The 13,021-nt window shown below is 40.7% G+C and overlaps 1 protein-coding gene across 3 annotated transcripts in view; it reads right to left on the minus strand.

The window, feature by feature from the left end:
* Positions 1-1,850: 1,850 nt before the first annotated feature.
* The window catches only part of sh2d3ca (SH2 domain containing 3Ca), a 43,027-nt gene continuing 31,856 nt past the window's right edge, over positions 1,851-13,021 (minus strand). The window contains exons 3-13 of one of the 3 annotated variants that reach the window (XM_058057909.2): positions 11,763-11,912; positions 11,375-11,652; positions 11,173-11,250; positions 10,357-10,484; positions 9,921-10,287; positions 7,270-7,399; positions 7,049-7,164; positions 5,112-5,283; positions 4,921-5,032; positions 4,123-4,329; positions 1,851-2,827 (exon numbers count right to left, since the gene is read on the minus strand). In XM_058057909.2, coding sequence (XP_057913892.2) covers positions 2,652-2,827; positions 4,123-4,329; positions 4,921-5,032; positions 5,112-5,283; positions 7,049-7,164; positions 7,270-7,399; positions 9,921-10,287; positions 10,357-10,484; positions 11,173-11,250; positions 11,375-11,652; positions 11,763-11,912 — 1,914 coding nt within the window. In that variant the 3' untranslated portion in view covers positions 1,851-2,651. Of the gene's footprint in view, positions 2,828-4,122; positions 4,330-4,920; positions 5,033-5,111; positions 5,284-7,048; positions 7,165-7,269; positions 7,400-9,920; positions 10,288-10,356; positions 10,485-11,169; positions 11,251-11,374; positions 11,653-11,762; positions 11,913-13,021 lie in introns of all 3 variants that reach the window. The other 2 variants (XM_058057907.2, XM_058057910.2) reach the window with 2 other exon arrangements.

Consider the following 13,021-nt stretch of genomic DNA (forward strand, 5'->3'; position numbering starts at 1 on the left):
GCCACCCCCTTCCCCCACCACAACAACCCCCAGCGATAAACTTTTATTTTGCAAACTGCACTAAAAACAACAATCGTGTTCAAACGTGTGGTCAAGAAGTCAGCACTACTCGGGCCTGCAGGGCAGCAGGGTCACACATGATCAAATGACAATGACCGGCACAATGGATTAGCAATAAAAGGAGATGAGGAGGGAAGGCGGGGGGTGAGATTAGGGCACGACGGTTGGTTGGCGGCCTCGCTGGCGGCCCGACGAGCTGGCAGGTCTGCAAGATCTTATGTCTGTCTGTTTCAATAAGGAACATAAAGAGCTGAAATGAACACCCGAGCAGGGAGAATCCGCTTAGAGATTACATCCATAACATGTTCCGCTTATGGAACTGTATGGGCGGCCGAGACAAAAGACAGCAGCGCCGTGATGAGTTTGCTATTGTTGGCCATGACGCTTCATCCTTTTGTATTCAGAAAGAATCTCTGTCGGCTAGTAAGAGTACTTTTTTAAAGAAACAGGATGTCCACATCTGCATTTCCTCCTTTTAACACGAAGAAACAAAATAACACCAAGGGGAATCTTGCACCTCCATGAAACTGATGGGCTGATTAGCGGCCTAGTACGCAGAATGCGCAGAATGCTGACCTCTGCTGGCCGTTACTCTGCATTGCATCAAAACGCCTCATGCTGCGATTATGATTATTTGTTATTAGCAACACAATAAATGAATACATGAAAAAACTATCAATATGTGACTAAAGTGTTTAAGATGTTTTACAAAAGCATGGCAATTTGGAATTACCTCCATTTCCAGGGGCTGAAATATATTTAGACATATATGGCATACTTGGAAAATAATAAATAACTAATAAATAATAATAAATAATAATAATAACAATGTGATTATCACACATTCACACAACCATTCCGTTCCATTCTCCACCGGGAGGACACCAAGGCGTTCCTAGGCCAGCTGAATGCAATGGAATGCTTTCTATATTTACATGTAATGTGCTGTATATATTATATATTTAGTTATGTGAATATACAGCATATCACATCATATATACACTCTAAAAAGTAATTCAGAATATCTGTTGACGCCACTTGATTTAATACATAAATGCAATGTAAAAAAATTTAATTGATTTAGATAAACTTTCTAAGTTGCTAACTTTATTTTTAAAGTTATGTTCAAAAAATAATGTTGGCTATTACATGAACTTAATTTAGCATGTCATATACACTCAAATTTTATTTATGTATTTTATTTAGCAAATTATATATATATAATATATTAAGTTACTTCTACTTAAAAAGCTGTGTGCATTGTTATTATGATTAAGTAGACAACAAATTCAACTACTTTGAATAAAATGATTAAGTCAGTTGACTTAACATATTTCTTTGAGTTACGAACTTAAAAACTTTATTATTCTTATTATTCTTTTTTTTTATTTAAAAACAATTATTCAGTAAGCATTACTTAAAATAAGCTTTGAATGAAGAGGAAAAGCTAATTCTTGCAATGCAATATTTTTTGCTGGTCAAATTAAGTTGTCATAACTAAGAAAGACTAATGGAAACTGTTGCGTTGATTTTTTTTGTTGAGGCTAAACGTTTATTTTTTGAGTGTACGAAATCAAACGTATGCATCATCCAGTAATTGCAATTAAATGTTTCCAAGAGTTATATCTTTAGAACTAATGTATGCATTACTTATTTCATTGAATATCTGCATATGTCTATATTTAAATGTAATGGATGCATTATATATTTAATGAAAATAACAATTACACCCATTTCTATCTACAGCATGAAATAATTTATCATACTACAACTTTTGTGAAACAAGCAATCATTTTATTAGAAAAAAGTGACCTGCTATGTACAATATGTAAAAAAACAAACAAGCAAACAAAAACATCATCATTCCCAAACAGCATCCCGTCCTTTCACTCATGAAAGTCACTTGACATTTAAGCTCCGCCTGTCACTCTTTTGGTATCCGAAAAGGGAATTGATGAATGAAAAACAAAAAACAAAACAGAATCCTCCATCTTTCCACCATCAGGGTGAGCAGATTCCAACCTGAACCGGTAGGCTGCGGAACACACTGGGAAATAAGCATCCAATAGTCAGCATGGAGGAGTTGTGGTGGTCTTTCAAGGCTGGATGAGGTCGCCCTCTGCTGGGCACAGATGGGAACTGCTTCCTTCGCTGATGGAGAAATGTGTGGGTTAGATATGAAATATTGTATTTTTGGGATGCATGCTCCATCTCGCCTCCTTGCTTATCAACATTGAGAATGTCTGGAGATCATTTACAAAATAAATAAGATGCTTAAAAAAAAGAAGGAATGCGGACAGGTGCACACAGACAACGTGATGTTGACGTTACGGCGGGGTACGTGGTGGGTGGTCCTTCCGACGTCCTTCAGCGTGAGACAGCGGTGTCCGCGTGGAGGAGAGCCGAAGCCCTCGGAGGCTACCGTAGTCGTAGTCCTCTTCCTGTGGCTCTTCTATGCGTCCGCTGACGGCCACATCCGGGACTGCGACTCGCGTCTCCGGTCAAATGGGAGCCCCTCCCCTGTCCTCCGTGGCCATGCAAGGCGAGACCGCTAGCAGGCGCTAAGTGTTTCTGTAGCTTGTGGTTTGCTGCTATAGCTCGCTGTGGCGCACCGGAGGTTCCAGCTTGTGCGAGAGAGCGGTGAGGACCTTGTCGAACTTCTCGTATCGTTCCAGCTGGCTGCCCTCGGAGCCGCGGCTGCCCCACAGGAGGCGCATCTGGAACTCCGTGTGGAAGATCTCGTGTATCTCCGCTTGCACTTGGAATCCTGCAGAGGAGGAAGGAGCATAAAGGTTCTTCACAAGCGGACCACATGGTAACAATGTGCCGCCACTGGTAGTCCCTCCCTCCCATGATGCACTGTGGCTGCCAGTTGGGTTTATTCATCTACGTCAGGGGTCTCAAACTCAATTTACCTGGGGGCCACTGGAGCTAGGGACTGGGTGAGGCTGGGCCGCATCAGGTAAAATAAATAAATAAATATATATATATATATATATATATATATATATATATATAAATAATACAAAATAATAATAAAATTATTAATAAATATTAATTATATTAAATATTAAATATTAATAAATATATATAATATAACAGTCTTCAATGCTTCTGCACTCTACTTTTTCAGTGCTTTGGTTCTTAAATTAAATTATAAATGATAATAATAATTATTATACATTATTATAAATTATTATAAATAAATTTTTACTTATTATTAAATTAGTAAATAAATGTTTAATGTTAATTTTTACTTTTTGACACAAAATAAGAGGGAAAAATAAGCAAATCAAAAAACAAATGAAACAAATGAACAAATTAATTTTTATTTATTATTAAATTATTAAATAAATATTAAATAAATATAATATATATATATAAATAAAAAATATTAATACATATTAATTATATTAAATATTAATAAATATATATAATATAATAGTCTGCAATGCTTCTGCTATACCCTCCACTTTTTCAGTGCTTTGGTTCTTAAATTAAATTAGAAATTAGAATAATAATAATTATAAATAATTATAAATTATTATAAATAAATTGGTATTTATTATTAAATTATCAAATAAATGTTTAATGTTAATTTTTATTTTTCGACACAAAATAAGATGGAAAAATAAATAAGCAAATCAAAAAACAAATGAAACAAACGAAACAAACGAAACAAACGAAACAAACGAAACAAATTAAAAAATGAAAAAATGAAAAAATGAAAAAATGAAAAAATGAAAAAATGAAAAATGAAACAAATACATTTTTATTTATTATTAAATTATTAAATAAATGTTTAATGCTAATTTTTATTTTTCAACACAAAATAAGATGGAAAAATAAATAAGCAAATCAAAAAACAAATTAAACAAATTAAACTTTCATATCAAGGCAGGGGCCTCAAACTCGCGTCCCACGGGCCGCATTTGGCCCACGGGCTGTGAGTTTGAGACCACTGATTTACGTATTTAAATATTCATTTTGATTTCATGTTTCTGAAGCTGCGACAGTCGGATACGTAAGACGTGTGGTGGAAGAACCAAAGAAAGTCTTTACCCAGCAGTTTGGTCTCAGCGTTGCTCCTGTAGACCCCCCCGTGATGCGCCACGGTCCGGGCCGCCTCCAAGTGGTGCATGACCACGTCCACGCCCACCTCGGCGCTCTCCCAGGGCTCCGGGGCCTCTCCGAGCACCAGGCCTCGCTCCAGCAGAGACAGGACAGGGATGAGGTGTGGGAAGGTGGTGCTGGACAGAACGCTGGACTCTGGAAGTCGGAGATGGGAATGTCAAACACCTGCAACACTTTGGCCATTTTGGTGCAACGTGTCCCTGAGTAAATATCCAGCAGGTGGCGCAGTGGCGCCCCTTGCTATAATCATTGGTTTCATCCACATTTCATCCACGTCACGTTTGGTCGCCTTGGGCCGGGTGTCCCGCCTGTAGAGGGCGCTCGTCTGCCATGTGCAGACTCCATGTGGAGAATGCCGCCCTGGGCAATAGCCCCCGTGGCCCATAGCTGGAACCACTACTAGGGGGCGCTGTATCAAACAAAGCTTAAATAATGTTTACATAAAATTAATACTAAAACGTGAAATCTAGGCTGCACGATGGACGAGTGGTTAGCACAATTGCATTGCTAGAATGTGCAGAGGGCCAATAAAAAAACAGCTAGTGGCCGTAAGTGGCCCCCGGGCTGCACTTTGGGTACCCCTGGGCTAATGTGTGTGATGTTTCCAAGCTTGTTAGCTAGCTAAAATGTATTATTTTGGATATTAGTGATATTTCATAATAAACTTCATAGCTGTAAACAACCCACCACGGGGCCAAAAGGAAGGCGCTATTCCCACAGACTCACCTTTGCCGTCATTCAAGTTCTTTAGGAAAGGTTTGAGTTTCTTCTCGTACAAGATGGCACCTTCCGTGTGTCTCTGCCGTAGCGTCACCCACGTCTGCTCCAGCCGGGATATCTTCAGGCGTAGCAGAAAGGACGCGTGAGGAGACGTGAGGCGGGAAAGAACGGCGAGGGGGCGTGGCCTCGTCCCTTACCTGCGGCAGCTCCAAGGCCCTCATGACGGCGGCGAAGCCAAACATGTTGCCCAGGTTGCTCTTCAGCTCGGCGGCCAGCTGGATGGTCTTGTGGAGCAGCGCCGCCCTCTCCTCGGTGCTCCCCGTGCAGCCCAGCAGGTCCACCGCCGTCATGATGGACATGGTGTAGAACCTGGGGAGCCACTCAACGATCAAGGAAGGGAAAACACTGGAGGAACGCTTTCTCCCACGGACATCCACTGGTGGACATACGCATCCTTTGTCACTATCGGGGTAACTCATGGCAAGGGTTTACTACTAAGTACTAAGTACTACGTAGTTAGTAGTAAGTAATAAAGTAAATAGTAAGTACTAAGTAGTTAGTAGTAAGTAGCTAGTAAGTAGCTGGTAAGTAGTAAGTACCTAGTAAGTAGTAAGTAGTACTAAGCACTAGGTAGTAAGTAGTAAGTAGTATGTACTAAGTACAAAGTAGTAAGTAGCAAGTAGTAAATACTAAAGTAAGTAGTAAGTAGTATGTACTAAGTACTATGTAGAAAGTAGTAAGTAGTACTAAGCACTAAGTAGTAAATAGTTAGTAGTAAGTAGTTAGTAGTAAGTAGTAAGTAGTACTAAGTACTAAGTACTAAGTACTAAGTACTAAGTAGTAAGTAGTAAGTAGTAAGTAGTAAGTAGAAAGTAGTAAGTAGTAAGTAGTACTAAGCACTAAGTAGTAAATAGTTAGTAGTAAGTAGTTAGTAGTAAGTAGTAAGTAGTAAGTAGTAAATAGTAAGTAGTACTAAGCACTAAGTAGTAAGTAGTTAGTATTAAGTAGTAAGTAGTTAGTACTAAGTAGTACTAAGCACTAAGTAGTTAGTAGTAAGTAGTACTTAGCACTGACTAGTTAGCAATTAGTAGTAAGTAGTTAGTAGTAAGTAGTACTAAGCATTAAGTAGTAAGTAGTAATAAGTAGTTAGTAGTAAGTAGTACTAAGCACTAAGTAGTTAGTAGTAAGTAGTACTAAGCACTAAGTAGTAAATAGTTAGTAGTAAGTAGTACTAAGTAGTAAGTTGTAAGTAGTAAGTAGTAAGTAGTACTAAGCACTAAGTAGTAAGTAGTAAGTAGTTAGTATTAAGTATTAAGTATTAAGTATTAAGTAGTAAGTAGTAAGTAGTTAGTAGTTAGTAGTTAGTAGTAAGTAGTACTAAGCACCAAGTAGTAAGTAGTTAGTAGTAAGTAGTACTAAGCACTAAGCACTAAGTAGTAAGTAGTACTAAGCACTAAGTAGTAAGTAGTTAGTAGTACTAAGCAGTAAATAGTAAGTAGTTAGTAGTAAGTAGTACTAAGCACTAAGTAGTAAGTAGTAAGTAGTTAGTAGTTAGTAGTTAGTAGTTAGTAGTTAGTAGTTAGTAGTAAGCAGTAAGTAGTACTAAGCACTAAGTAGTAAGTGGATAGTATTAAGTAGTAAGTAGTTAGTAATTAGTAGTACGAAACACTAAGCACTAAGCAGTAAGTAGTTAGTATTAAGTAGTAAGTAGTACTAAGTAGTAAGTAGTTAGTAGTAGGTAGTAGGTAGTAAGTAGTACCAAATAGTAAGTAGTAAGTACTCGGTAGTAAGTAGTCAGTAACTAAGTTACTAAGTCACTAAGACCTGTGAGGAAAATGGTGCTGACTGTGTTATCATAGTTACGTATATATTTATGTATTCATGATGCTCTATTTTATTTTCACAGCTGCAAATTGTAGTTATTTCTTTATCATTTTTGAGGGTGCAACTGTTTGATTGAATGATTTATTGATATTGTATTTAGTCATTTATTGTAATTGTTGTCAGGGTGGAACAGGATTGTTTTGCTAATTTACGTTAAGCTTCTGAATTCTTCCGTATTTATGATGTTTGCCTTTATGTGTTTATGTATCGCCCTTTGGTTGGTTCAAATATATTGTGGTAACGTCGTTACCTCTCTAGCAGGTCCAATCTCAGCTGGTGCCCGTGAGGTAGCGTGAGTAACTCCAAGCCCGAGGACACGCCCATCATCCTTTGCATATCTGAGGTCACGCCCACTATTCTTGCAACCTGCTCAGAAAAAGAAACATAAAAAAGTTAAGTGTCATCTTATGTGATGGATGAACTTCCTGTTTGTGTGTGTGTGTGTGTGTGTGTGTGTGTGTGTTCAAGCACCGTGCAGTCCACCAAGGTGATGTGTTTGGCCGCCGTCCTTGCGTCCACCTCAGCCAGCAGCTCTTTTACCCTCTTCAGCACGGACATCTCCAGGGGTTTGTTGTCAGCGGGCATGATGCAGGACTCGTACCTGCACGGGAAACAATGCAACACGGAAGGAATTATACACCATAATACACCATTATTTACCTCAAGCTTGTACCTATACGGTACACAGTAGACAGTACCTGTAGAGTATACAGTACCTATAAAGTATACAGTGCAATATACGTAATTAGCATTAGGCAAGCCTTGTAGACAGTATTGGAACTGTGGAGGACGGGGATGGTGGCCTCACTGCGAGGCCGTCATTTCATGTTAAGTCATAAGAAAAACACTTTTTGCTGTTGTATGTTAAATATAAAAATATGGAAGTACAGCAAAAATCATTTTAGAATATACTATAATTATTTTGTGGAGTGCAAACTTATATTCTTCAAGAAAGTAAATTATAAAGTAAAAAAAAAAATCCTTCTTGTGTTGTAAAACCGAAATAAAGTTAATAGTTGGTAACACACACACACACACTAAATAGTTAGTAGTAAGTAGCTGTTAAGTAGTAAGTAGGAAGTACTAAGTAGTTAGTAGTAAGTAGTACTAAGTAGTAAGTAGTACTAAGTAGTAAGTAGTAGGTGGTAAGTACTAAGTAGTTAGTAGTAAGTAGCAGGTAGTAAGTAGTAAGTCGTTAGTAGTAAGTAGCTGTAAGTAGTAGTTAGTAGTAAGTAGTTAGTAGTAAGTAGCTGTAAGTAGTTAGTAGTAAGTAGTAACTAGTAACTAGTAAGTCATAAGTACTAAGTAGTTAGTAGTAAGTAGCTGTAAGTAGTAAGTAGTTAGTAGTAAGTCATAAGTAGTAAGGAGTACTAAGCACTAAGTAGTGAGTAGCAAGTAGTAATTAGTTAGTAGTGAGTCGTAAGTAGTAAGGAGTACTAAGTACTAAGTAGTGAGTAGCAAGTAGTAAGTAGTTAGTAGTAAGTCGTAAGTAGTAAGGAGTACTAAGTACTAAGTAGTGAGTAGCAAGTAGTAATTAGTTAGTAGTGAGTCGTAAGTAGTAAGGAGTACTAAGTACTAAGTACTAAGTAGTGAGTAGCAAGTAGTAAGTAGTTAGTAGTAAGTCGTAAGTAGTAAGGAGTACTAAGTACTAAGTAGTGAGTAGCAAGTAGTAAGTCGTAAGTAGTAAGGCGTACTAAGTACTAAGTAGTGAGTAGCAAGTAGTCAGTAGTTAGTAGTAAGTCGTAAGTAGTAAGGAGTACTAAGTACTAAGTAGTGAGTAGCAAGTAGTAAGTCGTAAGTAGTGAGTCGTAAGTAGTAAGGAGTACTAAGTACTAAGTAGTGAGTAGCAAGTAGTTAGTAGTTAGTAGTAAGTCGTAAGTAGTAAGGAGTACTAAGTACTAAGTAGTGAGTAGCAAGTAGTAAGTCGTAAGTAGTAAGGCGTACTAAGTACTAAGTAGTGAGTAGCAAGTAGTAAGTAGTTAGTAGTAAGTCGTAAGTAGTAAGGAGTACTAAGTACTAAGTAGTGAGTAGCAAGTAGTCAGTAGTTAGTAGTAAGTCGTAAGTAGTAAGGAGTACTAAGTACTAAGTAGTGAGTAGCAAATAGTCAGTAGTTAGTAGTAAGTCGTAAGTAGTAAGGAGTACTAAGTACTAAGTACTAAGTAGTGAGTAGCAAGTAGTCAGTAGTTAGTAGTAAGTCGTAAGTAGTAAGGAGTACTAAGTACTAAGTAGTGAGTAGCAAATACTCAGTAGTTAGTAGTAAGTCGTAAGTAGTAAGGAGTACTAAGTACTAAGTAGTGAGTGGCAAGTAGTAAGTAGTTAGTAGTAAGTCGTAAGTAGTAAGGAGTACTAAGTACTAAGTAGTGAGTAGCAAATAGTCAGTAGTTAGTAGTAAGTCGTAAGTAGTAAGGAGTACTAAGTACTAAGTAGTGAGTAGCAAGTAGTCAGTAGTTAGTAGTAAGTCGTAAGTAGTAAGGAGTACTAAGTACTAAGTAGTGAGTAGCAAGTAGTAAGTAGTTAGTAGTAAGTCGTAAGTAGTAAGGCGTACTAAGTACTAAGTAGTGAGTAGCAAGTAGTAAGTAGTTAGTAGTAAGTCGTAAGTAGTAAGGAGTACTAAGTACTAAGTAGTGAGTAGCAAGTAGTCAGTAGTTAGTAGTAAGTCGTAAGTAGTAAGGAGTACTAAGTACTAAGTAGTGAGTAGCAAGTAGCAAGTAGTAAGTAGTTAGTAGTAAGTCGTAAGTAGTAAGGAGTACTAAGTACTAAGTAGTGAGTAGCAAATAGTCAGTAGTTAGTAGTAAGTCGTAAGTAGTAAGGAGTACTAAGTACTAAGTAGTGAGTAGCAAATAGTCAGTAGTTAGTAGTAAGTCGTAAGTAGTAAGGAGTACTAAGTACTAAGTAGTGAGTAGCAAATAGTCAGTAGTTAGTAGTAAGTCGTAAGTAGTAAGGAGTACTAAGCACTCATGTTAGCTTATATTAATGACTCATTTTCTCACGCTACAATGCACAGAAAAGGGATATAATATGTGTTTGGGAATGATGAGCAAAATTCCCAAAAAGTGCGCTTCCCCTTTAAACGGAAACAATTATTGGAATATGTTGTATGAAAAAAGTTTTAGGCGTCATACCTGGATGGTCGGAAGAAGGATGCGGTCTCCACCAAGGGAGCGCTGCACATCCCGTCTCCTTCCCCCCTGGCGCTTTCATTCCTCCCCTCCTCCACGCGCAATCGCTCCACGTAGCTCTTGGTGGGAGGTTTCGGGGGTCCGGCGGGGCAGGGTCTGAGGTCACAGTAGCTCCCCGCCGTGTCCGAGGAGTGTGCTTGCAAAGCGGCGCGATGCGCGGGCGAGGAGTGTGCCGAGTGGGAGGCGGGATGTTCCGGGGGGTTGTTGCCGGAGGTGGGGCTGAGCTGAGGGTCGCTGGAATGCCGCGTGACGGGGGAGGGCGGCACCACGGCCAGGACACGCCCGCCTGAGTGGGCTCTCTGTCTCGTGACTGGAGATGACAGAAGACACTTAACATCTTTTTACTAAACGTGAGCGCCTGTATGGATGATGGGCTTACTTGCACAGTACGCAGGCGACAGGGGGGTCTCTCCGACGGGCGACAGGGGGCAGCGGTACTCCTGAATCTGGTCCATGCTCATTGCACAGTTTCTCATGGCATCTTTGTGGTGGTGGATGGTGGAAGGGCTGCCAAAAGATGGTACAAAAATCAGCCGGGTTGGCTTTAAGTCAGGTGGCAGGTGACGGGGAGGGGGCGTGGTCATGTGTATTGGTGAGAGAAGCGGGATCCGGTGTGAAGGGAGACATTCAAATGTGGTGCAGACCTGCTTGAAAGGCAAGAATCAGTCTGACTTTTGCGTCAACTCTAAGGGAGAAGGAGCTGCAACTAGTTTTTGAGAAGGAATGCTCTAATATTTATATTAATATTCATTCATTCATTCATTTTCTACCGCTTTTCCTCACAAGGGTCACGGGGGGTGCTGGAGCCTATCCCAGCTGTCTCTGGGCGAGAGGCGGGGTACACCCTGGACTGGTGGCCAGCCAATCACAGGGCACATATAGACAAACAACCATTCACACTCACATTCATATCTATGGACAATTTGGAGTCGCTAATTAACCTAGCATGTTTTTGGAATGTGGGAGGAAACCGGAGTACCCGGAGAAAACCCACGCATGCACGGGGAGAACATGCAAACTCCACACAGAGAGAGTAGAATTGAACCCTGGTCTCCTAGCTAGCCTATTTTTATTTCCATTTGATTCTTAAAGGGGTTCTTAATGAGGTGAGGGCAACTCCAGGAAGGTGGCAGGTGTGTTACTACAAATACTACTACTACTACTGTGTCTCACACTCATACAGTACACACACCACCTGCACGTGGGCACGGGTTCCGGGTCCGGGTCTGGTGGTGCCACCGGTGTCCCAAGTGGACTGGGGCTGTCTGAGTCGCTGATTGCGTGTATAACAAGAAGCAGTCATGAAACATGATGCACAAAGTTGACAGAAGAAGAAGAAGAAGAAGAAGAGGAAGAAAGAAGGAGTGTGGACCCAGCGAGTCGTCAAGTGCACTCACCTGTGAGGAATCATCTTCTCTGCGGTGAGGCCGTCGGTCATGGTGACGCTCCTCCTCTTGATATACGCCCCCCTCTGGCTGGACGGAGAGTAGGCGGAGCCTTGCTTGCTGCTGGCGAGGGCAAAGGTGGCCTCCAGGTAGCGCAGCGGGAGGGTCCTGCTCACCGGGCAGTAGATGTGGACGCCGCTGGACTGGGAGACGGGTTTGCGCTGACTCACGTAAAAGCGTACCAGCTCCTGGACCGAGTCGAAGCTCTCCGACTCCAGCACATACTGGACCTGCGACGTAGTACGAACACGAAGAAGAGGACATAGACACGGAAAAGATATGACTACAAATATGTGGACCCATCCACGTACATATATGATGCTTTCAGTGGTGTGTGTACCTTGCTGTCGCTGGACTTGATCAGAACTTTGCTGATCTTGAAGTGCAGCGCCTCGTTGTCCCAGCGACACGTCAGCACGTAGTCGCTCACGTTGACCAGGGAGTCGCGTACCAGGAAGTCTCCGTGACGCACAACCAGAGTTTCTGACACCTTCACAGAGGAAATGTGAAAGCTGGTGTTGGTGTTGAGAAATGATGGACTAGAACCGTTCTTGTGCTAAACGATGCCAAGGCATCATGCAATGAGGTTTGCGTATCTGGACGTGAGCCATGAAGGCAGTTTTTCCATAAAGGGTTCCTCCCTTTAATGTGGGGGTCCGCCTGTCTGTTAGAGTCAGGGGGCCCGGGTGCTGGTCCCCCTGATGGCACGGCCTGCGACTCCTCCCAGTGTGGGTGGCCCCAAAGGTGGCGTTTCCTTGATCTTCAGTGCCATGCCATGTCTCCTTACTGTGTGTGATTGTGTGTGTGTGTGTGTGTGTGTGTCTGGTATGGAGGGAGGGGCTTTCTTAGTAATTGTTTTTCCTTTTAATTGTGGTAATTGTTTTTAATTCTGTAAAGCACTTTGTGTTGCATGTCTTTGCAGGAAAAGTGCTATACAAATAAAGTTGATGATGATGATGACTCTGTACGCTGTTTTACAGAGGTTGTTTTCCACTGACATCAACCCAAACTTCCTTATATGGGCATACCCAGGCACACACTGTGTGTATAGAGGAGGAGTAAATTACATATACTGTTTTGGTAAAAAAAAGAAAAGCGGAAACCAATAGAAACACTTCCGGAAGAGGTGCATAGTCTGGAAGATCTAGAAAGTCTATGTGGGTTATTGTGTATAGCTGCTCTATATGAGTCCAGAACACAATACAAAGGCCCAAAAATGAGTGTGATATCTTTAAATATCATATGTATTTAAATTGTTTATGGCCTTTTTAAAATGAAATGATAAGAACCTACAAACATCAAAGTGGCCCCTGCATCTGTTGATTTTCAGTATGCAGCCCCTGGTGGAAAAACAATACTGCCTTAGCATACTATACAGTGGAAATATGCCCCCTAGTGGATGAAAAGGGATGGCATCCTTGTTAAATCCTTACTTTTTGCTGCCACTCAACATTAACACTATGAATGAAAGTTAAAAATGTTATGTTTTTCCATTCAGGGCTGCACGGTGGAAGAGTGGTTAGCGCGCAGACCTCACAGTTCAATCCCACAGTTCAGACCCGAGTTCAATCCCAACCTCCGCCACCTCTGTGTGGAGTT

The sequence above is a fragment of the Doryrhamphus excisus genome, linkage group LG19 (assembly GCF_037039965.1).
Source record: "Doryrhamphus excisus strain RoL-2023G ecotype Guam linkage group LG19, RoL_Dexc_Guam_v1.1, whole genome shotgun sequence".
NCBI classification, from domain to species: Eukaryota; Metazoa; Chordata; class Actinopteri; order Syngnathiformes; family Syngnathidae; genus Doryrhamphus; species Doryrhamphus excisus.